General features: G+C 38.5%; 1 protein-coding gene across 2 annotated transcripts in view; it reads right to left on the reverse strand.

Moving 5' to 3' along the window:
- The window catches only part of WDFY3 (WD repeat and FYVE domain containing 3), a 261,096-nt gene that overhangs the window by 98,667 nt on the left and 135,430 nt on the right, over nt 1-26,999 (reverse strand). For both annotated transcript variants that reach the window (XM_084627016.1, XM_084627015.1), the window contains 9 exons: nt 23,313-23,413; nt 21,509-21,727; nt 17,595-17,776; nt 14,614-14,845; nt 11,271-11,431; nt 9,357-9,468; nt 8,743-8,933; nt 5,482-5,634; nt 69-142 (listed from right to left, as the gene is read on the reverse strand). In XM_084627016.1, the coding sequence (XP_084483142.1) occupies nt 69-142; nt 5,482-5,634; nt 8,743-8,933; nt 9,357-9,468; nt 11,271-11,431; nt 14,614-14,845; nt 17,595-17,776; nt 21,509-21,727; nt 23,313-23,413 (1,425 nt within the window). The remainder of the gene's footprint in view (nt 1-68; nt 143-5,481; nt 5,635-8,742; nt 8,934-9,356; nt 9,469-11,270; nt 11,432-14,613; nt 14,846-17,594; nt 17,777-21,508; nt 21,728-23,312; nt 23,414-26,999) is intronic.

The following is a 26,999-nucleotide window of genomic DNA, read 5'->3' on the forward strand; positions in this document are numbered from 1 at the left end:
CATCTTCTGTGTATGTGTATAATTTGTTATCCCGTAGGCCTTATTATGAGGCCAGTGTCAGCTAATACCTGGATTCTGTGAGAAGTTCAATGAAGTGCTCAAATAATGAAAGATGAAGCTCATATGGTGCATGAAGCCAGACCTGAAATACAGAATACACAGTGGTACGTTTTATATACAAATCTATTTTCTTGTTTAAGTTAAACAAAAAGTTAACATCCTATTTAATATACCAAGAGATAGACAAGCCACAGTTTACTGCTTAAAAAAAAAAAAAGTCAAACAGTGGATTAAAATCCTTGCTGTACATTATAATTATCCTGTCCACTCTGTTCAAATGACAGGTTTCAGAGTAACAGCCGTGTTAGTCTGTATTCGCAAAAAGAAAAGGAGTACTTGTGGCACCTTAGAGACTAACCAATTTATTAGAGCATAAGCTTTCGTGAGCTACACGAAAGCTTATGCTCTAATAAATTGGTTAGTCTCTAAGGTGCCACAAGTACTCCTTTTCTTTCTGTTCAAATGCTGATTTCAAAGACATAAATTACATGGCCATCAGTCCCAAATAAAGTTCAAACAGATGAACAAAAAGACTGCAGAAGAACACAGGGCACCAAAAGTTCTCTCTCAGTGTATAGTAAAATGGGAGTACAGTTTAACAACATCAGAATATAGCAAAACTAGGCTGTGTGAAAAGCTCATCAGCCTGATTCTGATTTCAACTACACCCATCTTATGTCTAATGTATCTTCACTGGAATTACTCTGGATTTACATTGGTGCAAATGTTATCAGAATCAGGCTCTACATGTCTCTTTTAAAATACTTTTTAATGGACATGAAGCTATATTTGTTTGCAATAATTAGCTTAGTTTCTCTGTCAAGATTAAAAAATATCTTCACTGACAACTCTTCTCAGTGTCATACCAAATTTTGCACACAATGTTTTAAGTAATTATTTCTATTCTTTACTGCAGATTAATAGTTAATCAATGCAAACAGCAAGACAGACAAAAGTAAGTAAATTCAACATTAAGGCTATAAATTTTAAGTCTGGTTTGCCGCTGAACAAAAAACAATGAAGAGTCAGGCCCCTTTTAGCATCCTTGTAATATATTATAAAAAGGTTTGAAAGGTTTTTTTTTTGTTTTTAGTAAGTGGGTTTTCTTGCCCTTTGCATTTTTTTTTTAAACTTTGGAAGTATCGGGAAGAGAAAGTCTTCTTTTCCCCATTTAGCTGGAGGTCTCCCTTGGAAAACCCAAAGCAGACGATGCTTTCTCAATCCGAAATGAAGTGGTTGGGCAGTTGAATCTTAAAGACACTATCTTCCTACCGCTAGTTAAACAGGGTTTAAAAACAAAAACAAAGGTGTGTACAGTCTAAGTAAACCATCTCCCTCTCACTTAATTAGGTTTCCCATTTTTTATATCTTTAGTATCATTAACTTATTAGTTCTTGAGTTGCTCTAAGAGTCTTTCTTGAAAAACAAAGCAGAGATGACCCAAACTGAGCAGTTTCATGGAGACCAAGATCTTTGACACCACAGCTGTTACTTTGTTGAATATATTATCTCTGTGAAACCATTGAACAGCAGGATCTTCAACAAACTACTTTTTATTTTGATGATCTTATTCTTTGTGAAAGAAGACATTGCTCTGCTGAAGATCCTACTCTATGTTAATCTGTTCAACTGGCTCAAGACATCTACTGCTGAATCAGCAGAAGAACATTTGTTGAAAATTTTTTTGAACAAACTTTTTTTGGTTAAAAAATTACTTTTTTTAAAAAACAATACAATGTTGAAAAAGCTAATTGGTTTTCTGGAAAATAAAGGCAATTTGACAAAAAATTTTCAAACAGTTCTATTGTTGCTCTGATTCAGAAGTGAAGGTCTGCGGTGGGGGTAGTTCAATCTGTTCACATCTTTGCTTTTTTGGATTTAGGTTAGCTATAATATAAAGAACAACATTAACAGGCACACGATACTTGTGTCTATTAGCATATTGTAAAAAAGCAAAAATGGGCACACACTCATTTTTCTTTTCTGTGGATCACCTGTGAAAGGTTAAAGTCAAAGGATCAACTTTACATTTCCTGGCTACTTATTCATAACCTTAATACATTTAAAGCATGATAATACACCCGGATGGATTTTCAAAGCACATCACTGGCACTAATGAGAGAGCTGTAAGAATTCCATAAAAGTTAATTAAAAGGAAATGCTACAGGAACAAATAGCCTCAATTATCACACATGTCCCCAGATATGTATTTAGACACCTAAATTGACACATAGGGATGAAAACTGTGCACTTCCGTACCTTAAGAGCTGATTTGAGCAAAATAGAATATCCTATTAGGGAATTAATATTTGAAAATAGGGCTTCTCAATTAAAAAAAATAGCAAAGTACTACAGAAATAAGATTGTCAACTCAGCTTGTGTTTTGCATAGGTAAAAAGCGGAGAGAACTCAACAGTGCGTGATCAGAGTCCTGTGTATTAAGAACATAAGAACAGCCTTACTGGATCAGACCAAAGGTCCATCTAGCCCAGTATCCTGTCTCCTGACAGTGGCCAGTGCCAGGTGCCCCAGAGGGAATGAACAGAACAGATAATCATCAAGTGATCTATCCCCTGTTGCTCATTCCCAGCTTCTGGCAAACAGAGGCTGGGGCACCATTCCTGCCCATCCTGGCTAATAGCCATTGATGGACTTATCCTCCATGAACTTATCTAGTTCTTTTTTGAACCCTGTTATAGTCTTGGCCTTCACAACATCCTCTGGCAAGGAGTTCCACAGGTTGACTGGGCGTTGTGTGAAGAAAAACTTCCTTTTATTTGTTTTAAACCTGCTGCCTAATAATTTCATTTGGTGACCCCTAGTTCTTGTGTTATGAAAAGTAGTGAACAACACTTCCTTATCTACTTTCTCCACACCAGTTATTATTTTATAGATCTCAATCATATGTCCCCTTAGTCATCTCTTGTCCAAGCTGAAAATTCCCAGTCTTATTAATCTCTCCTCATACGGAAGCCTTTCCATACCCCTAATCCTTTTTGTTGCCCTTTTCTGAACCTTTTCCAATTCCAATACATCCTTTTTGAGATGGGGAGACCACATCTGCACACAGTATTCAAGATTTGAATGGATTTATACCATGGATTTATATAGAGGCAACATGATATTTTCTCTCCTATTATCTAACCCTTGCTTAATTATTCCCAGCATTCTGTTTGCTTTTTTGACTACCGCTGCATATTGAGTGGATATTTTCAGAGAACCATCCACAATGACTCCAAGGTGTCTTTCTTGGGCGGTAACAGCTAATTTAGACCCCCATCATTTTATATGTATAGCTGGGATTATGCTTTCCAATGTGCATTACTTTGCATTTATCAACATTAAATTTCATCTGCCATTTTGTTGCCCAGTCACCCAGTTTTGAGAGATCCTCTTGTAGCTCTTTGCAGTCTGCCTGGGTCTTAACTATCTTTAGTAATTTTCTATCATCTGCAAATTTCGCCACCTCACTGTTTACCCCTTTTTCCAGATCATTTATGAATAGGCTGAATAGGACTGGTCCCAGAACAGGCCCCTAGGGGACACCACTCTTTACCTCTCTCTATTCTGAAAACTGACTGTTTATACCTACCCTTTGTTTCCTGGCTTTTAACCAGTTACCAATCCACAAGAGCACCTTCCCTCTTATCCCGTGGCAGCTTACTTTGCATAAGAGCCTTTGGTGAGGGACCTTGTCAAAGGCATTCTGAAAATCTAAGTACACTATATCCACTGGATCCCCTTGGTCCACATGCTTGTTGACCCCTTGGAAGAATTCTGGGAGATGGGCGAGGCATGACTTCCCTTTACTAAAACCATGTTGACCCTTCCTCAACAAATTATGTTCATATATACATCTGACAATATTGTTCTTTATTATAGTTTCAACCAGTTTGCCCGGTACTGAAGTCAGGCTTACAGGCCTGTAATTGCCGGGATCACCTCTGGAACCCTTTTTAAAAATTGGTGTCACATTAGCTATCCACAAGTAATCTAGTACAGAAGCTGATTTAAATGATATGTAACAGACTACAGTTAGTAGTTCTGCAATTTCACATTTGAGTTCCTTCAGAACACTTGGGTGAATACCATTTGGTCCTGGTGACTTACTGCTGTTTAATTTATCAATTTGTTCCAAAACCTCCTCTAATGATACCTCAATCTGGGACAGTTCCTCAGATCGGTCATCTAAAAAGAATGGCTCAGATTTGGGAATCTCCCTCACATCCTCAGCCGTGAAGACAGATGCAAAGAATTCATTTAGTTTCTCCGCAATGGCCTTATCGTCCTTGAGTGCTCCTTTAGCACCTCGATTGTCCAGTGGCCCCACTGGTTGTTTAGCAGGCTTCCTGCTTCTGATGTACTTAAAAAAAAATTGCTATTACTTTTTGAGTCTTTGGCTAACTGTTCCTCAAATTCTTTTTTGGCCTTCCTAACTGTATTTTTATACTTCACTTGCCAGTGTTTATACTCCTTTCTATTTTCCTCACTAGGATTTAACTTCCACTTTTTAAAAGGATGCCTTTTTGCCTCTCACTGCTTCTTTTACTTTGTTGTTTAGCCATGGTGGCCCTTTTTTGGTTCTCATACTATGTTTTTTTTTAATTTGGGGTATATATTTTAGTTGAGCCTCTATTATGGTGTCTTTAAAAAGTTTCCATGCAACCTGCAGAGATTTCACTTTTGGCACTGTACCCTTTAATTTCTGTTTAACTAACCGCCTCATTTTTGTGTAGTTCCCCTTTCTGAAATTAAATGCTACAAGTGTTGGTCTGCTGTGGTGTTTTTCCTGCCACAGGGATATTAAATTTGATTATATTATGGTCCAGCTATCTTCACCTTGTGTAACATCTTATGTAACATGCTTTTGCTATTCTTCACACCATAGCATAAGATAAGGACAAAACAACAGCATTTAACTCTGAATTACTTTACTTTTACTGGTTTGAAACTGCAAACTTAGGGTTCTTTTTGTAGGCCATGCATATGGAAGTTTAATGGGGATCTGATACACAGATTCGGATATGCTGTACTGGAATTTTACCCCATTGTTATTTTCAACGTATCTTTTGTATCTCAATATATTTACCACAGTAAAACATACAGGTTAGCAGAAACTGCTGTTCAACTGCTAACTGCAAACCTCATCCTCTTCTACAGTGAAAAGGTATACCTTTTGTATCCAGTAATAATTTTATTTGCAGTGAAGCAACTGCAGTAGGAAGATTACCATGAGAATTACACACTGTGGTAGATCAGAGGCTCTCTACAGTTTGTCCGCTGTACTGAACTATGTATAAAGTATAATATTCTCACAATAATCACCTTCTCTGTTGTGATTTACTGCCAACGTATTATATTAGCACCTGAATCATTAACCGTCCAAATAACATTTGTAGTTGTCAGGGATGCTATACGTACTTCAAAATCACATAGCAGATCCTGGAAGGCAGTTGAATTTGGAATAATGGAGGTTTCATGCCCACTATCCACAGTTCCCACCAAGGAAAAGGTCAAATGTAGTATATGGCTGTTCAAAAGGGAGCGCTTCTTCTTTAGCAACATTGCCAGTAACTGGAAAAAAAATTTAGCAGCACATGAACATTCTTTCTAAGCCTTTGTTCCTGCAATAATCCATATTACAAACATTTTGCAGACAAAGAAAATATGAATCCTATCAGAGCACAATGGATCCAGTAGAGGAATGTGGACACAGTAAATCCACTTTAACAAAAGGGAGCTTTTATAAAATGTAGGAGCAATAAACTTGCTATAACCTTGTAAGCTTGAAGGGTGTGATGAAAAAGCAGGGAGATGGAATTGGGATCAACTGGAAAAAGCCAAGCACGTTGAGCTGGAGGGATATTTCCCTGCTCCTAAACGATCTAATATTCTTTACCACTGGCTGGAGCACACGTCTAGCGCTGCACTGAATTTGCACTGCTGTAACCAGTACCACCTCAGACAAAAGGTCTCCAAAAACATTGGTGTAATATGGCAAGTGAAAGGCCATTTCATGGCAAAAGCAAGGAGGGCTTTTCAAATCTGAAGTCTGAGTATTAGGAAGGGAATAACAGGGAATTCAAAGGCAAGTTACAGAAGTGCTTTATATCCAAAATCTGAACAGTCCTGAATTCTAACTTTTAGTGACCCTAATCTAGTAATCCCATAAAACTGATCATATGCTTTTTCTGTGGTCCTAGGATTGCCATTTTAAAAAAAAAGTATCTCTGAATTATGGTTCTTTATTAATCCCCAGCAAAACACTAGGTCAGAACACCAGTAGAGACTTTTTATATCCAGAAGTTTTTAAAAACATAATGGCAGATTTGATTATTACTATGCAATCAATAGCTCTAAAACCTAGATATTCTGGGTGTTGTGCCCAGTGAACAGAAATGGACTACTGAGCTGGATTGTATTAAATGTGTAAGATCCGTTACAATATTTGAAAGCAAACTAGAAAGTACAATACTGAAACAGCAGTCTTTTCTCTTGGGGCAGCCTTTTGGGAAAAGGCCACCCTAAAAAAGTGTTAAAATAATGTTAAATGTCTTTTTTAAACCCATCAAAACTGAAGATAGCTTGAATGAAAACTCGCACTCAGCCCTCAACTCAACAATTCAGGCTAAGTATTGGCAGGGTCTTATGTGATCAAATAGATTCTATAGGAACAACAGGACATCATTATTTGAAGATAGGGTGAATGCCTTAATAAAATATCTGGGAATTACTTCTAATTCAACAACACCCAAGGACTTCAATGATGACTTTAAAATGGGCTGGTACACAGTACTATGACATCCTAGCACAAGCTGCCATCTTGTACTCCAGAACTTCCAGTTACTATAAAGCAAGCAACTTTCTCTTCAAGTGCTGTTCCCTATGCATATTCCACTGTAGGTGATTGACAAGCAGTACTCAAATACGAGGTGTGTGCGAGATTGTAGATGGCAGAGCTGAACAAAGAACTGCTGTTCCAAAAGATGCATTAGTAGAGGAGTCTTGTACAAAGACATAGTGTTTCACAAACGTGTGAACTGAGCTCCACGTAGCTGCCTTACAGATATCAAGTAAAGACACCTTATGAAGCAATACCACAGGTGTTGCTTGCCTTTTTGTGGAATGAGCTCTTACCCCATAAGGGAGAGAAAGACTAGACAGCTGACAGAGCAAAATCCAGTCCAAGAAAATTTCAAAATTCTTTAAGAGGATATAGCCTGACCCGTGACCCTTTCTGCTTTGTCAACAAATAGTCTATGGGACTTCCTGATTGTTTTTGTTCCGTCAAAGTAAAAGGCTAAGGCTTATCCAACATCAAAGGAATGGAACCTCCTTTCTTTTGAGGATGTGTGAGGTTTTGGGACGAACACAGGTAAGGAGACAAGTCTGGTTCAGGTGAAACTCAGATGACTCTGGGGGTGAATTTAGCGTGTAAACGTAATGAAACCTTGTCCTAATGGAACACAGTGTAAGGAAAATCCACCATCAGCACTCCAAGCTCACCAACCCTCCTGGTTGAGGTGACAGCTACAAGTAATGTGACCTTCATGGATAGGAGAGATACGGAGCAAGAAGCTAATGGTTCAAAAGGAGGCTTAGTGAGTACTGAGAGAACAAGGTTCAAGTCTTATTAAGAAGTAGGCTTTTTTATAGGCCGAAATTTACTAATTAGGCCTTTTCAGAGTCTGCTATTCAGAGGATGTGCGAAGATCTAATAGCTCTATGAAGGCACATGATATACACTGATTGCTGCCAAGGAGACCCATAAGGAACTGACAAACAAACCTGGTGTCTTCAAGGATGAGAAATGTTCTTAATCCTAAAGCATAAGGTGGTAAAAATAAATTAATTAAAACCTACCTCGCTTTTTGTACAGGAATCATAAAAATTACAAGACAGACATATTTTACTATCAGTTTCATTAAAACAAAAATAAAGTCCAGAATGAGAAGAGGTTTCTGGAAAAGCGCACCCAGATAGAGAAATGCTTGCACTTGGCTAGGCAGCAATTCTAGTGGAATCCTTCCATTAGAAAGAATAATCTGTACAGCTCAAGAACATGATTGCTCTAAGGACAATCCTCATCCAAAAACCAGGCTCAGATGTGGTAGCCAAGGGTTGGGATGCCTGATATCTTGCTGCTCCCCTAAGTCAGTAGATTGGGAAACGTAAAAATGATGATCGGTGCCGGAGATGACATGTGTAGGAGATTCAGGTACCAAAACTGTCTGGCCCTGCTGGATCATGCACAAAATCTGAAGCAGTAGCGGAAATGGAGGGAAGGAATAGTTCAGATGATCTGACCATGGAGAAGTAGAGCATCACCCTATGAGTGGTGACCCAGAGCTCTTCTGGAACAATGTATGTTGCACTTAATGTTTATTTGGGAGGTGAACAGATCCCTGGTAGGGGTTCCCCATAGATTGAAGCCACACTTGTAGACAATGAAGGAGTGCTGCAAACTCTTGGCAATTAAGCTCTTAGTATGATGGAATTTAAGGATGTCCCAATGAAGTCCAAGACCATATTTATATTATTCAACTGGTAGTAAGATTAAAACAGCTATTGATACTAAATATAATAAATAAAAAGCAATTTTTAGGTGCATTGAAATGTAAGAGTGCCAAGTTACATGGAAATTCAATCTACCTGCTCTGCTATGTCTGACTTTTTAAGTACCTGATAACCTTTGATTCTTTCCATTTCTTTGCTGGCTAGTGGGTTGCTCTTTACGACACACACCAAGGCCTTCACAGCTGCATACAGTCCTTCTACATCGGATGCCATGGCTACCAAACCCAGAATAGCAGCAGCTCCACCAATGTATTGTAATGTAGTGGCAACAGGCTTTGGGACAAATGTTCTTACTCCTATGCATAAGGTGGTAAAAATATAATAATTAAAACCTACCTCACTTTTTGTACAGGAATAATAAAAATTACAAGACAGACATATTCTACTATCAGTTTCATTAAAACAAAAATAAAGTTGATGAATTCTATTAAGCCCATAAAAAGGAAGAGGAAGAATTGTGTTTAAGTTATTTAATTGGCTTAATGAAAGCATAGGTATTGTGGAAAGTCATTGTGATGTTTATATTTTTTAATGGTAGAAATTAAACAAAGAAAACATGTTAATAAACTAAATAACCTGTATTAATACAATAAAATAATGTAGATAATCTTTATTTGATGGATACTTAATCATATCCACCTTCTAGACCTTTGTTCCTATATACTGTAAATCAAAAATATTTAATGCAGTAAACACACATTAACATCAAAATATCTCACCCAAATATCCTATCAGAGCTGCACCGATGGTGCGTGCAGGTCCATTCAGATGTCCTGCTGAGTTGTGCAGTAGCTTCACTGGCGTGGCATTCTCATGAGAAGAAACAGCCAGCTGAACAAAATACCATGAAAGAGAGTGATTGAGTCAGAAGATTTTTGCTATTGCTGAAAATGATGTTGTGCCTCTGCGACAGTATCCTGCAACATTTGGGTAAACCTTATGGAATTAAGTTAAACCTTTTTGAATCACGTTTAATACCTTTAAGGGCCCATTGTATTGAAAATGCAAATGTTTGCATACTACTGTGGGACTGTATAGAACTTCTTTAGGAGCAAGAAGGATTAATGCAATCTCTGGGAAATATTAGGTATTTTAAAGCATTTTTGGGGACACTATGTGTGAACTGGATTTCCTAGGAAATATTTAGGAATGAGGGGAATGCAACTGATCTACTTCAAAATCCACTCTTTGGAAGCCATGCCCTGAGGGACAAAAAAACCTATTGTTTACTGATTACCTGCTCCTGGAAACTCCAGATCAAACACCCCTGAACTGAATAAAGATTGGACTACTAACTTTTCGTGTGTGCTAGTTCTCAGCTGAGACTGCTCTGAACTAGTGAAACAAAACAGACCCCTTTGGGGGAGGGGAGAGGTGAATCTCTGGTAAACTTATTAGCAAGTATGTAGGTTCTTTTATTGTTTTTAATAATTTTTTTTGTACTGTTTATACCTTCAGAATAAATATGTTTGTACAGGAAGTGCTGTGTGACACTTTATAACTGATGTCAATTACACTGTGTATCATCCCTGAAAGGAGAAGCAAGCAGGCCTGTTTACATAGATGGTCTTTTGCTGTGAAGCCAGGGAACCATGCAGCCTGGAAATGTTACAGTCAGAAGAGAGAGAGACACAGGTCTCCCTCCAAGAAAGGCAACGGCTGGGGACTTGGGTCTCTAATAGTGGGTGCGCTTCCTGGATTACTGAGGGGCAATACAGATGCAGCTGCCCTGAACTGTGACAGATGTGACAATTTCTCTCTCTTTTATGGTAAAGAATGGATAAGGTTTAAAAATAAAATTAACTTTCAAATAACCCAAAGGGGCCACTGAGATAACTTATCACAGAAGTTGGACAAGACCTAGGATTTCCACTGACCCTATTTCTATGAAACAAATTACAACACTTAGAAATGGTGGTCCCATAAGTAATCAATTCAGTGACAGGTTAAAAAAATTAAATTAGCTAAGATCATCATTTGTTAGACCGACTATCAGTTTTACAAATCAGAGTAAAAATTAGAGACATCATCTTGCTCCAAGTAAAGGAAATTAGTCAAAACTGCAGTTGCCCCCATGACATTAACTTAGAACCTTCAAACATTTATGCACATGAGGGTTAGTGGAACACCACACATTTGCACATTCAGAAGATCGGGCCATTAGTAATGTTTACTTCCATTACTATCAACTTTGTTGTTCTACAGTATGACCCTAAATATTTTCATTGGGAATTATAACGAGCATCTGCAACAAAGGGAAAAAAGGAATAAAACAGTCATTAGTAATTCTAATGGAGAGGATCATCTAAGATCATCATCCCATAAAATGGTTCAGTCCAGTTTAAAAAACTTACCTAAGAGAAAAATGAAGTCAGAGAACATTTTTAGTAAATAGGACCCAGATCCACAAAGGTATTTAGACACTTAACCTCCACAGATTTCAATGGAAATTAGGAGCCTAAATACCTTTGTGAATCTGGGCCTAGGTGATTGCTATCACAGCAGCGTAGAGCCCAAATGTCAGACAGAATTAAAAACAAAAATTAACAGTGAAAATATATAGAATTATAAGTCTGAGACCATTTTTAACCTAGCAAAATTTTGAAGTCAATACCATGTATTTTCTAACATACCTGTTTGGCAATAGCTTTACTATCCAATTTGTTGTAAACTTTCCTTATTCTTGCCACTGTAAGTGAAGAAACTGAGAGTGCATATAAACCAAAAGAGACTTTCTCCTCTGGTACCAAAGATACTGGAGATGGGCTGACTCCTTCCGATTTAGAATCTTTACCTTTAAGATAAGAAAAACTTATTTTAAAACCAGAACTATTTTTCTTTAGAAAATTTTAAAAGTAAAATTGCAATACACTTTACACTAGAGATATGCCTCCAATAATAAATTCAGTGGCTATGAATAACCTTTCTAAAGGTAGAGTTAGCATCCAACAGCACTATATAAACTCCTACTGTACATACAAGAAGTCATAGAACTTGCCCCTATTATTAAAAACATGTTTATTTTCCTTCCTATTCAAAGGTAAATTATATTAATCCTTAATGGCCAGTCTGCTGTCTGTGACCAACAATACAACTTCTGGCTTCCCCCTCCTCATTCAGTCAAGATGGGCACCAAGTCAGGCTGTTTCCCCCATTTCTTTCTGACCTGAAAGAGAGCTGTTAAGACCACCCTACTTACCTTGCTAAGAAGGCAAGTCTGTTATGAAAGCCTGGTCTTAGAAAAATCACTAGAACAGGAATATGCACTGCTGTGATCAAGCCATGGAAACCAAATTAGCCAGTAAACAGCAATATTATTTGCTTATCTGTGGCTTGGTTTGCGACAACATGACAGTACCTCTGCTAAGAAAAACACTCTAGGAAAAGAGAATGAGATCCAAGGCTGAATTAGAAGAGGGAGCTGAAGGCCCAGAGGAAGTCAGAAGGGCAAAAATGACCTATGACTCATTTATCCACTGCCCTGGAAGGGGATGCTTCTTACAAAGTTCTGCTCCACTCCTGTGTGGTAGAGCTGCATCTGCAATACCTAGTGAAAAAGTGCAGTGCAAATCCTGTTCACTTAATGTCTCCTCTCTCTGGGTCAGGAAGTGTCTAGGGCTCCACTGGAGCAGGCTCTAAAACTAACCTGACAGGGAATTCCCGTGGCCTCCTAAGCCTCCTGGATACCAGACTTGATCTTTTGTTCATGACATATTTTGATGCCTGGAGGTCTTTCCTTTAACCCACCAAGACAGTGAATAGAAGACTATTTCCCTGAAGATTTCTAATCTACGTGTATCTTGAGGACCCTTCTGGGGTCCAGACTGCACCAGGTTTTTCTCTTTATGGCTTCAGACTGGGACAGAAACTTAGAAAGAAGGCATCCTGGTTAGCTGAAAGAGGGACATGACTATTGGCAAAATATATGATGGGCAAATGACCTACAGCAGTGCTTCTCAAGCTATCTGATGTGGGGGACTGGCAAATTTTTTTTCCCAATGTGAGCGCAGACCAGTAGCCGATTGCTCACAGACCGGCACCGGTCCACGGACGACCACTTTGAGTAGCACTGACCTACAGAGACCAGTTTATCTCTCTGCAAGACCCAACATAGAGGATTTCAGGAAAACAGAGAGCTCTCCTGTTCTCCTAGGTAAAGGATTTGGCCTCCAACAACTAGCCTCAGGGAGAAAAATGCAAATCTGCCAAAAGGGCGGGCTGAAGGCAGTTTGATACAGGTTCAGACTATCCAGAGGCACTGGGAAGTTAACCAGATTGAGGGCAGAAAAAGGCACCTACCCTTCAGGAAATCTGATACCAAGGAAGAAGGCCCCACAGTTGTACAATCTACCAAACCCCTTACAGTGCTTAGCACAGCTCACAGTAAAGGAACAAGTGGCTAGGCCTTTGACAAAAACATTCTAGCCTGCCTAGCTGGATAGAAAAAAAAAATCTTTGCCTTCCATCACATGGAAAAACTCAGCTTGTACAGGAAGAAAGTGAAAGTGGTCACTTTTTCATGGGTGCAGTACAACCTAAAACACCCCAATGAAGAAGCTTAGCTTCAGTGAGATGGGAGAAGAGACTCAGGAGTCCTGGGTCTGAGTCATCACTGGACCCTACTGAATAAGCTCTTTGCATAAGAGCATAGGGATCTTTACTTCTTGCACCAGCAGGTCCATGTGCCAACCCTGCCTTGGTCACTTTTGGCAACTAGATTTTAAGAAGTCTTGTGCTGAGCAGTTTTCTTTAGGACTCACCACATGAGCAGGAGGACTGTAATCTAGAGAAAAGATTAATGGAATAGCAAATGGATCCAGAGCTAGAGTTATTGGGTCTGGATACCTGCTGCCAGGAAAAGGAGCACTTGACACTGAATTTTGTTGTGAACAGGTCTATAACAAGGATTCCTCAAATCTTGGGAACTGGTTGGAAAGCCTCTAAGATGAGCTTCTTTCCTCTTTGACTGAGTTTTGTCCTCAGCTCCAGACACCACTTCAAATGCTGTCTCTGTTCTAACTTTTGGGACAGCCTTTGGGATCACGTGAGAGATTCTTTCGTCCTTCAGGAAAGCTCTGTGGTTAGTTTTGTCTGTCACAGCTCATTTCACCCACTGCCTTACTCCTCTGAGATAATGGAGGTTTTTCTCAGTGACAGCAGAAAAATGTTAAGGTCGCTGTGGGAAAAAACTACTGTAAGAAGCAGCACGCTTGATTTTTTCTGTTGGTTTTTCATTTTTTCTTTAGCCTTTTGTGCTTGAGAGTTCTGTGACTATTAGAGGTAGCCATGGAAATTTCCTTCCTGCATGTTGCTTTCAGTGAGGTAGGAATCTGAATGCAGAGGCAAAAGAGGGAGCTCTACAAAGTAGAAAAATCCTGAATGATGGCTGTTCATCATCCTGCCAGAGCAAATGAGGAGGAACACACTGTCTGAGCTGTTCCAGACAGAGCTATTCAACATGTTTCTGAAATCAAGTGACCATGTTTTCCGATCACCACACCATCACCACATTCTATTTCCAAAAAGAACTCTCAAAAAATGGTTACAATACCAATGTAACCATTACTCTCCTTTGTTTGCAATAAACCGGTAATAATTTTGTATGCACTACATTTTGTCCAGTGTAATTTTATTCTCCGTTGAACTATGTTTAGGCACCATAAGCAATTACATTTCAATATAACTTTGTTTAAATCAGTGGATCAATTAAAAGAATTATGATATTCTATATTGATGCTGGAGACCAATAATTTATTTACAGTCCATATGTTAAAACAATAATTATGAGGTAATTCTGAGCTCTTAAGAGTTTGGTTCATAGTAACACCTTTTCCTATGAGTTGCTGGGCCCTCACCTTTCTCAAACAGTAAGTAAATGGGGGGCTTTCATTGTTCGTAGGGTAGATTCGGGATTAAAAAAGATCCAAAAACATAATCCTCCCTAAAATCATTTACAACAAATGTATTTGTACTTACATGGGATGTACACTGCTTGAAAGCTTCCAACATAATTTGGTCCCAGCTCATAAACGGTGCTAACGCTTGAAAGAGGCAAGACTTCCTCTACGAAATGCGTTGGTCCCAGACGCCAAACCAGGGAGGAGATCTGGCGTTGGGCAGGTGGTGTGCCAGTATAGGCATAAACTGTGCTGACTACGGGTGGATTAGTAGAACCTGACCCGCCTGGGGTACTGTGAACATAGTGAAGCTGTAAAAGAGAAACAAGTGACAAAGCTGTTAGGAGGAGTACAAAGCTGTCACAAAAAGAAAGTAAATAACTTGAAAATTTAGAAGTGTTTAATGTGTTCAAATAGATATGTAAAACTTTAACTAGTTAATCCTCGTGAGATAATTTTGCCTATGCTGCTAAAGGGAAATTGAAACACAGAAGTTAAGTAACTTGCACAAGATCACTGACTTTGTGGCAGGGCCGTGCTCGGTGGTGCTGGAACACTTTTCATAGTGGGGGTGCTGAAAGCCAGTGAAACTGCAAAGGCCTCTTTTTACCTTGCTCCCCCAGTTACCAATGTCCGCACTCCCTCTCCCACCCCCTGGAACTGCGGCTGGGAGCAGGGTTGTGGCTCTAGGAGGGGGGATGCAGACGGGGTAAGGGGGCCAAGGCTAGAACCACAGCTGGGGGCAGGCGTGGAGCCCCGGGTGAGGGGCTGGCGGGAGCAGAGCCTCGGGGCCGGAGGAAGCTGAGCCCTGCGTAAAACCTGGGGGTGCTGCAGCACCCGCCTCCCCTCCCATAGTTCCAGCACCTATGGCCATGCTATGTCCCATAACCAAGCTCTTTCTAAAAGAGTTTTAAAGAACACAAGTAACTCCTAACATTTGGCTTATTTTGAAGTTGTTACACACTGATAGAGAAGTTACTCTAGATTCATTGTTTTATTTACTGGCTCTTTTATTGCTCTCATCGCCATTTTATCTTTGTACCTTTAGTCTAAAAAACAAACAAACAAACAACGAAAGCCTAACATGCCAGACAAAATCACTAGAACACAAAATTACAGTTAATATTTCTGATATAACCATATTTTATACTCTAGTGATCCCTGCACTTATTCTTTAAAAATTTAAGATAACAGCAATGGTAGTTCACACCACTGATCATGCTGATGCACAAATAAGCAAGGTTATTTCATTCCAGTGACAGGGAAACAGAAATAAGTTTGCCTTTCTGATCTAAGGAATAAACACTGCCCCATATACAGTAAGTGCAACCACTAAACAGGTACTTCCCAATATACAGTACAAAGGTTTTTTTTAAATATATGGAACAAAGTCTGCAACAATGGTCTCCAAATTTGTATACTAAATGAAATTTAATGCTACAATTTGCTATAGACCCTTGAGGTCTTTACATAAAATCCTTAAAGTAAGGACTGCCATTATCAACCAATTTCCTGCTCAAATTCATCATTGTAGCTTCATGCAAAACTCTGGCATTTACATTTAAGGAAAATAGAACTGCTTAGAAGATAAACAGATTCTGTAGCACACAAACATACGTCTACAATTATACCCTGGAAGTTTCATCAGGCTCTGGGAAAGAAAAACATTTTTGGAAGACTGCCCTTTTACAATGGTTCCAAAGCTTTTTTGCACATTTTCTCTTTTCAGTAACATGATAGAGAGCTCTTTCAATTCTGCTTCTTTCAAATTTTGTATCAGGAATATTTTGCTTCACACCATTATAGCATTCATATAAATCCAATCTGGAAGGCTTAAAGAAGCTGAAATGTTGATCTCTCACTTCACGGAAGAATCTAAACAAGAGATTTGTTCTAGTGCCGTGCAACTAAGCTCTCCCTTACTTAAACAACACAAAAACTGCCATCTTTTATTTTATACAAATTAACTAGATTCATACAGCTGGAAAAAAACATCTTAAATGAGAAAAGTGGGTTACGCTTACATGAACATAGACAAATCATCAGATTAAAAAAGGGTAATAATTTGTATGAAATACTGAGGTTCATCAAAACTATTATATTCCTCATTTTGCAGGATTAGTACAGAGTGTCAGACATATGTTTATAGTTAAAACATTGTTTCACCTGTAGCGTTTTAGGTCTATTAGAAGGAATGTCATCTTTTCCTCAATACCGATCCAGTTCCCTTGAGGCCCAATCCTGCCCAGTGTTGAGTTCCCTCCAGTCCCAATGACTTCAGTACGAAGTGAAGAACTTTTAGTACACCTTGCAGGATCAAACCCTCACTGATATTTGCTACTCTGTCTTAGGCTTCATAGTTTAGTCACTTGGGTATCAAATTCCTGACCTGTACAATTAGGCATTCCTCACCCCTCAATAAAAAATAATGCAAGGACTGCTTATTGCAATCCTTCTATTTAAATTGCCTAATGCTTTCCATTATAAATACTCCTCCCGAATACACCACACTCCGAACCCAACATATGGTCCCACTGGGTCATTCCCACCGTTGAAGATACCACATGGGCAAAGTCTCCCAGAAGGAAAGGCAAGAGTGGGCCAAGCTCCCCCCCATTAAACTTCAGACCCAGGGCGTAGCCTCAACAACCCACTCCCTCCCTGGGGTAACAGCCTTCTGCGGTCTAATGTAGTTAGTCCAATAGTTTAAGATATGCTGCAGTTCTGAAGGTTCAGGATTCAAATTCTATCAAAACGAACGATGGGATTGTTCTTACAAAGCACATAATAGATTTTGCTTTTTACCTCTTTCCTTTTAATAGTAGCAGGACCGAATCAAGATTGAGTAATGAAGGAGGATGTTTGTAGAACCCCCTGCTTCATTTGTTACAGATGGTGTGTATAAGGAATGACGCAGGGAACTTAGAAAAAGTCTTCTCTATTTGGAAGCAATGATGCTCCATTGCCATGGGCATAAGTAAAATACATCAGTATAATGTAAAAGAAAATATATAAGCCTACTGGAACAACACAAGGTAAAATGTAAAGTTTTTACTCCACCTTCACAGTATTAACAAGCAGTCCATCAAGGTAAAGTGCAGCTGTACTGTTTTTCAGCATGCCTCTACTCATCACCAGAACAAGATGATGCCACTGGCCTTCCACTATGAGGTCACCACAGCGAAATCGAGCACAACAAGGGAGAATCTCATAGAAGGATGATTCTTCACTGAAGTCATCAACTAAAAAGAAAGGACTATTAATAGGAAATGGTGGCTATCATAACAGTCTACGCCTCTATTTCCTTAGACTTTACATTAAAATAGTATAAATCAATAAATTAAGGTTGACATTTCAGAAAGCAAATATATTTCAAGGCAACCAAAAACCCAATAAAAAGTTACATGATCTGAGTAAATCAAATATTCCTTTACTTTCAATTAAAATGGAAAGAGTGAACACAGAATTTTTCAAGTTTACTTTGAGCATGTATTTTCAGAGTCTGATAGTATAAATTCCCTTACAGAGTTGCAGAAAGAGAAATTGGTATAGCATTATTAGTTTTAACAGTTTCTGCACTTATGCTTCTTTACTTTTTATCCAAGAAAATCCTAAGGGCACTGATTAATTTTTTTGACTTCATTTCTCTTATTGTTCCTACCTGCTTTGAAATAGTAACTTGAAGCCCTATCTCCCTGCGGCAATATTTTTCTTCACTTTCATTGTGGAAGTACATAAATGACACAAAATGATGTACTATCAAGACTCTAGTACTTTCTGTATGAGTACTAAGGGTGGAGTTTTCAAAATTGCTCAACATTGTCCCAGCTCAAATCCCACTGAAGTCAAGAGGAGTTTTACCACTGACTAGTGGGAAGAGAAGTAGGAAAGCAATTTTGAAAATCCCACCCTAATTAATCTTATGCAAATTTATTAGGAAGGACCAACATTAAAAACTTTACAAGAGATGGATTAACTAGTGACCAAGTCATATAAAGATGAGGAGTTTTCATAAGGTCATAGGGAACTTTGACCTGTGATATTGGTTCTCTCAGAAATGTTGATGATGTTTTAGTGAGTTTTTTTTCTTTTTCTACTGTACAGAGGAAAAAGGAACTGCCAAATTAAAAAACCCTCAATTTTGAGAAACCTTGAAATAACAGTTCATTAATCTTTCATGAGATTCAGAAAGAAAATAGTATAAATCAGAACTTTAAGGCCACTGGAAAAGTACAAAATTTGGAAAAATTTCCTGAATAGTTTTTGCTTCAATCTGGAAATTGTCTTAAAATCTGAGACTTGTTCAATGCAAATTTGCCAAGTATAAATGAAAATAATAAGTTAGTTGTATCAATTTTATTTAAAACTATAAAATAATTACTTAAAATTCCATACAAATATTATGTAATCAATCTTCAAAATGTCTGTGTAACATAGATGAGACTTATTATCTCCAATTTATATCTGGGGAGCCAGTGAGTATAAAGTAATTTGCCAAAATTAACACTGCAATTTAGTGTTTTAGCAGGACCAGAACTATACTGTGCTCTTTCCTAGTTCTTAACTCTTCAAAAAGAACTGCTGATTTCATTTTCAAAACATTGAATGTGCTTTACTTTAACTGTAACATTGCTCATTTTGTGTAACAAGCATTTTAAATTTAATTTTGGAAGGCATGAACAATTCCCAAGACCCAATTACACTAGCTTCTTATGCAGTCACTGCTTCAAGCTCTATTTTAGATCTAGAGGGGGGAAAAAACCTTGAAGATTCATCTACCAGGCAACAACTTAATAGAAACTGAGTTCTCTCAGCCTTCCTTTCATCTTTGTCTATTCAGGCAAGAACCTACTCACTTCTCACCTTAGCGACAGCATCTGGGGAAAACTCTGATTTCCTTATAGATTTCAAGAAAAAGAAGGACAAAACCCAGGTGACCCAGAAATAACTTGTAAACACACACCATCTTTTTCAAACTTGTTTCTCACAAGCCAAACACTTCAGGGGTACACAATTCTTGATTACGAAAAGAATCCTCAAGTAAACACTTTGATCCAAAATACCATCACCACTTTCAAAACTGGAACCTCTGGCAGGCTTGTTATATCAGTTCTTAGGTACTTATTTCCTTCATACTTTACAACACCAACTAGCCAATCATCAGAAAATGGCAGGGTGACACTTTACCAGAGCAGATTTTCCCAGCCAATTAAACAACAGTGTTTGTAACTGGTCAAAAAGCTTCAGGTCTTCCCTGAAAATGCCTTTTCAAATCCAGTACTTCTTGGAAGAGTGAGAAACATACCACTTGAAGCTTGAAATGTTCAAGTTTGGCTTACATGCAGGCAAAAGCAATTATACAAATTTATCAAGATATATTTCTCCCCCAAGAAGAGTCTACAGTCTCACAAACAGAGGTATAAAACAATACTTGTGCGATTGAAGAATTTTAGAACCCACTGTGTTATGGCTATTAAGTTTTTCATTTTTATTTCTTGAACTTCTGACATTTGTAACAATATGAATATGACATTAATGTAAAAAAAGAGGAATACTACAAAGTATGATCTGCTCAACTTTCTACAAGTAATTCAGATCATGAAAGTGCTTAATGCATGCAGCTCCAATGGGAATAATATAAGTTTTTAGTAACTAGCTGAATTTACTTTGTGTCCATAGTCTGGATTACCTGTTCATATTGTTTCAAGACCACTTAAAAGACAATCACATTGTTAGACCTACCTGAGAACAATCAACCCTTTCATAGCATCTGAGTTCAATGCTAAAAGGATACCTTTTAACCTACTTTTGAACCATTAACCTCTACTACACATTTACAGCCTTGAAAGTTGTCCCTTTTAAGTTTAATCATCTCTTCTAGAAGACTAGGAATTTACAAGCATTATTGGCTCAATCTTCACATAAGTTCTAAAGAATTCTACATTAACACTCATTTAATCTTCTTACTCAAGGTAATTTCTAGTTTTCATATAAATTAAGTTTGAAATTAGGTTGAAAACTTTCTTTGCAGAATCTTTAGACCTTGGCTATTCCCCTACACTTGGTTTAATTATAGCATGTTTTTCAAGATAGTTAAAATTAGAGGAAAATATAATAGCAGCTTCCATATCTAATAATGCTACTTTTTAAAAGTTATGAAGAGTATCAATACAGACAGCTAACTCTAATTACTCAGATGCCTATCATTACCCTTACACCCCCAGTCACAGACAGTGCATGAGGCCACATGCCCTCTGCAGGCACTTCTGTAGAATGACTGTAACATTAAGACTGGAGGTAAATGGTTGATCTCTTCCAAATGGCCAGAAAACATTGGCATAGCCAAGATGAAAGGTTCCCCCACTCACCCTGCTCTCCTTCTGGTAATAGCTCACCTTACCTGATCACTCCCATTACAGTGTGTATGGTAACACCCATTGTTTCATGTTCTCTGTGTATATAAATCTCCCCACTGTATTTTCCACTGAATGCATCCAATGAAGTGAGCTGTAGCTCACAAAAGCTTATGCTCAAATAAATTTGTTAGTCTCTAAGGTGCCACAAGCACTTCTTTTCTTTTTTATATATATAACCTTTGTATGTCTTGTTAGCTTTTTTAGAGTAATGGTAGTAAGGTTTGCATTTCTGACTCACAGCACGAAGTCTGAAGTGAACATATTAGTTAATTTAGGAGCAGAAAGACTTTAAAAAATGGTGAGGTTCTCCTCCCTGAAATCTGTACCCCGAAGTTGGTGGTCATTTTATTTACATGCACACACCAACTTCTCAAAGATACCCTTAAAAATTCACAGAGAAACAGAAGTGTGCTTTGCATTTCATTTGTTGCAAAAGTCATTTAGAGAAAGAAATATTTCAGTGAAAATTCCATCAGCTGCAATACCTAGACATCAACTTAACTATTCTCATAGCTCCATAATACTATCAAAAATATGAGAATACAGCACACCTCTTACCATAGTTTTGAAGCAGTTCTTCTTTAGTTGAAACAATTAGTGATCGGTCTTTTGCTGAGAGGATAATGGCAAGGCATACATAGTGCTGCTCTGAAGAGTTCGCTCGTCGCACAACAGTAAATAGTCTGACTGGATGGTTATTAGGAGGTGTGCTAAAATGCTCAATGCAAAACCAAGTTGAATAGCTTAAACCAGATGGTGGAGGAAAAAACCTTTCCCCTAAAACAAAAAAACAAAATTTGATTATAGTTGTAGCAGCAATAGTTAAGGTTGCACAAGCATTTCCATTCTGAAGTTCCTTTTTGCAGTTGCTTATAAGCTTTCGCTTTCTGGGCTGACATTTTACAAGTCTGCTCTCTGGCTGAGGGTAACTAACACACACACACACAGCTAGCTATTTTTGAGAATAAGGAAAGGGAAAAGAGCTCACTTTTCCAGTTTATAAAAAAAACTCCCTCTCCCCCACCTCAACCCCCTGCCCCCAACACTCAGCGTCAGTTCTTCGGAAAAAATAATTGAAATTTGACAGGCTCACAGTCCTTAGGCACTTTCAGTGTCACAGTGAACTTTGTTTTGATTTGACAGGGCTATAATTATTACAAAAAAAAAATTACAATTCATCCACAGGTGGGAAACTTTTAATTATGAGACTGCTGTACAAAAAAAAATTCTAAAAGGAAAAGGCTGTAGTGTGCTTGAATGTGTATGGAATTTGGTGACTCATGCCTCAAAGGGCCTATCTGTATGAGGTTTACCTCATTTCATTTGATCTCTTAAAGTTCACATTGAATGAGGCAGTTCTTTAAAGCAAGTCCTTTAATCAGGGAAAAGAAGAGAATTTAAGTGCTGCCTACTAAACAGTTCTATATTATAGATGTGCATTCTTAACTCTGTCACATGCAGTTATCTATCGCCACAGGATTCTTGATTCATTCAGGTTGGACAGTATTCTGTCAGTGAATGTTAGGGGTACCTCATGACTAAGACAGGAGTCTTATGAATCCGTTTCCCACTCTGGGCTAACTCTGTAATTACAATAGTGTAGATTGTAGTACATCTAGTGAAATGAAGTTAATGAACTAACTCAATTTAAGCGGTACAACACAGCAGAATTGAGCTGTAAGTGTACCAACCGTATGATGTACAATGAAGGCCTGTGCTAACTGCCACTGAAGTCAATAGGAGTCTTTCCATGGACTACAATGAAAATTGAATCAGGGCTCACATGTGACAGAGGTCTACTCCTTAAAAAGGGACGACCAAAATAATACATGTTTCAACATCTGTTTTATTTCAGTACCATTTATTCTATGCACTGAGGGAGGCTGGGATCCTGAATAAATAACAGTATTGTGACGATGCAACAATGATTATTGCACAAACAATTAGGTTTGTATGTGTGACCTAAATTATAGCACTTCCTGAATTTTGGTTGTTTAACACTGCAATCTTAATGTTCTCTTAACATGTGTCTTCTGAAGGAATAAATTTGACTATGTCGTGTTCAGATATACACACACACACACACACCACAGTACATTTGTATCACATACATTCCTTTTACACAGTTCAACCTTCTGCTGAAAAATCTTTCACTGTAAAACATTTCTACATTTTCTATTTGTTTTTGCTGATGCAGTAGAAAGCAATAGAAAAGTATATAAATAAGATATAAGAAGAGCTCTAGACTATTTGAGAGGGGCGAATACATTCTGCTATCGCTTTGTGGTTAATAGAGCAATACAGCAGTCCTAAATAGTACAGTCATTAATATATAATATTGTAAACAGCTGTATGTACTTACCAGTTCCAATTCCACTGACTACAGCACCATCAACAAGACCTGTTGTGACAGCATTATTTGTAGGTGCATTGTGGGGAGCCAAACTTGGCAAGAATAGACAGCTGTTTAAACAAATAAAAGATCTCTACATTAGTGTTTGTGACAGCCAAATATCAATGCAATTTTCCAATCTCTATTTTATACATAAACAAAATCTAACCTGGAAAAAGGTACTGTAACATGCCCACACCGTACTTGAATTCACTTGCTTACACAGAGAATACAAAAAAATGTATTACCCCTTAATTTTCTTTCCAGGACTGACCTCTCCTCAAGATATTTTGTCAGTGTCTGTCTTACTGTAAATACCAGAGGCACTGGACACTGATCCATGAAGCTCTAGGGCCTCTATCCAATGGCCATTGGAAGATACTGCAGTCAGTCATAACTCCCCACAGCCTTTAGGACTGGTAATTTGTATTGAGAGCTGTGTCAGCTAAAGAATCAGAGGTGATTCAGGATATCACCCTAAATTCTTATTAGATTTAATATAAACACCTTCAACACTTCTTATTTTGTTATATTCCACTATATCTACCTAAACAACTTACACTGTATATGGCAGATACCTGGAGCACCTTTGTGCCAAAGTATACTTCTGCAGGGAAGTGAAAGTCAAGTCTATAGTGCTTTAAAAAGAACTGTTAATGGACGAACAGACAGCAGTTTTACAGATTTCCTCTGTGGTGGCTGACAACATTTCTCAGGATGCCACTATGGAATGTGTTGAGTGTTCCCTGACCCTTTAAAATAACCAGTTTATCTACAGATAAGTATGCTTTAGAGATGCATCTGGCTAACGAGCTGTGGAGGATTTATATGCGTTCAGGCCCAAGTATTTAGGATGGTAGGAAAGGAATAAAGTATTTTCCTAGACTGGCTAGTTTTGACAAGATGTATTTCCACTGCTCTTCCCACACCTAGCATGTGCTGTGTTTCTTCTTTCAATTGTTGAGGCCTTGGGCAAAGTGAGGGAAGACTGATTACCTCTGAAATAAGGAAGAGTTTATACTTTGGTGACTGTAGTGAGGTGGTGTGGTCCCCCGCCGCCCTGGAGAGGGACGAGCCCCGGCTAACTTCTTTAAAGTGACAAACGACTTTGGAGTCCAAATAGCTACTGTGTCCTCGGGTAAAACAGAATAAGGCTCATGTCTTTCAAGAACAGAAATTTATGAAAAGAAAAGGAGTACTTGTGGCACCTTAGAGACTAACCAATTTATTTGAGCATGAGCTTTCGTGAGCTACAGCTCACTTCATCGGATGCATACCGTGTATGCAGCCGATGAAGTGAGCTGTAGCTCACGAAAGCTCATGCTCAAATAAATTGGTTAGTCTCTAAGGTGCCACAAGTACTCCTTTTCTTTTTGCAAAGACAGACTAACACAGCTGTTACTCTGAAACCAGAAATTTATGACACTCTTTTTGCTGGTGTGATTACTACCAGGAAGCATATCTTCATGGAGAGGAATTACAGGGAATTAGATTCCACTGGTTGAAAAGGACTGCATGTGAGAGCATGTAGGCAGATCCCAAGAAGGGAAGATAGAACTACCTTGCTGGTTGAGATTGTCATGCTGCCCTAAGAAACCTTCAATATAATGAGGTCACCGAAGAGAGAAACAAGCCAACCCTGCATTTATGACACTGCTTATCTTAAAGATCAGCAATATGATGGTAGGTGGGTGGTAATCTTAAACCAGGTCTAAACAGTTTGGTGAAGAATACAGAAAAGCTAGAATACCTGTCCTTTTGTGGTGGTGATCATTTTGATATTAGTAAGATAATTGTACCAGAACAGTTGCATATGTTGAGGCCAGGAAAGATGCTATCTAATTTTGTTCAGAACTTGATACCCAGTAGCCAAGCTTTTCAGTTCAGGTAATCTATGTCTGGAGGCAGGAGCAAGGCCTGGGATAAGAGATCCTGCCTACTGGGAAGGTGAACAAAGACCTCTGTAATAGCTCCACTTGGTTTGAGTAGCATGGTCTCTTTGGCAAATTCTTGGTGAAGGAGAATGATCAACACACACCCGCCCCTTTCTAACCTTCTGAATCACTCTTCTTAATGGTGGAGAGTGAAAGTGTAGACAAACTGTATTAGGACATCTGTGAGCCAGGCCATCTGTCTCCAATAATCCCAGTTCTGCTTCCCTGACCTGAGGAAAAGTAGTTTCACGTTTGGGTTTTGACTTGATGCAAATAGGTCTAGCTAGGGTAGCTCTCTGGATATCAATTGAATAATTCTTGGTTCAGAAACATTTTCAAGTTGTCCACCTGCTGATGACATATCAAGTCTGCTTTTGTGTTCTGGTTTCCCTTTATATGGATTGCCTTGGTGCAAGTTAGGTGATCTTCTGCCTGCAAGAGAATCAGCATCTTGTTGACCTTTACACTTGAAATTTGGGTGACCCATCAGTGGTTTAATATGTTATGGCTGTTGTCATAAATATAAAGGGAAGAGTAACCACCTTTCTGTGTACAGAACTATAAAATCCCTCCTGGCCACAGGCAAAACCCCTTCACCTGTAAAGAGTTAAGAAGCTAAGATAACTTCGCTGGCACCTGACCAAAATGACCAATGAGGAGACAAGATACTTTCAAAGCTGGAGTCAGGGGGAAACAAAGGGTCTGTCTATCTGTCTGTGTGATGCTTTTGCCGGGAACGGATCAGGAATGCAGCTCAGAACTCCTGTAAAAAGTTAGTAAGCAATCTAGCGAGAAATATGTTAGATTTTCTTTTGTTTAATGGCTGGTAAAATAGCTGTGCTGAATGGAATGTATATTCCTGTTTTCGTGTCTTTTTATAACTTAAGGTTTTGCCTAGAGGGATTCTCTGTGTTTTGAATCCGATTACCCTGTAAGGTATTTACCATCCTGATTTTACAGAGGTGATTCTTTTATCTTTTTTTCTTCAATTAAAATTCTTCTTTTAAGAACCTGATTGCTTTTTCCTTGTTCTTAAGATCCAAGGGTTTGGGTCTGTGTTCACCTATGCAAATTGGTGAGGATTTTTATCAAGCCTTCCCCAGGAAAGGGGGTGTAGGGCTTGGGGGGATATTTTGGGAGGAAGACGTCTCCCAGTGGGCTCTTTCCCTGTTCTTTGTTTAACACACTTCGTGGTGGAAGCATAGGGTTCAAGGACAAGGCAAAGTCTGTACCTTGAGGAAGTTTTTAACCTAAGCTGGTAAGAATAAGCTTAGGGGGTCTTTCAGGCAGGTCCCCACATCTGTACCCTAGAGTTCAGAGTGGGAAAGGAACCTTGACAGAACCCATTCCCCAATCTGAGCTTCCCTCTGGCTTTCTGAATTCAAGTATTACTCCTGAAATAAGAAAGTTTTCCTTTTTCTTTTTTTTGTTTGACAAAAAGGTAAAGGAGCTACCCCTCTTGTCTGAAAGTCTCTAGTCCTTTCTGAGAGCAGCTTGTCCATGTAACTAGAAACCTTCTTGTCAAGCTTCTGCCCAAATAGAATTCCACCTGAGGAATTTGAGATAATGGATTTTCTTTGAATAATTATCCAGGGTTTCATTCAGAGTTGTCTGACTTGAGATCGCCGGGCAGTATTTTTAAGCCTAAATTAGCTGACATGGATCTCACTGCCAGCCAAGTGGAGTCTACCAGAAATGCAGAAGATAGATATTTTCCTTAGAA

The sequence above is a fragment of the Lepidochelys olivacea genome (genome assembly GCF_965140295.1).
Source record: "Lepidochelys olivacea isolate rLepOli2 genome assembly, chromosome: 4".
NCBI lineage: Eukaryota > Metazoa > Chordata > Testudines > Cheloniidae > Lepidochelys > Lepidochelys olivacea.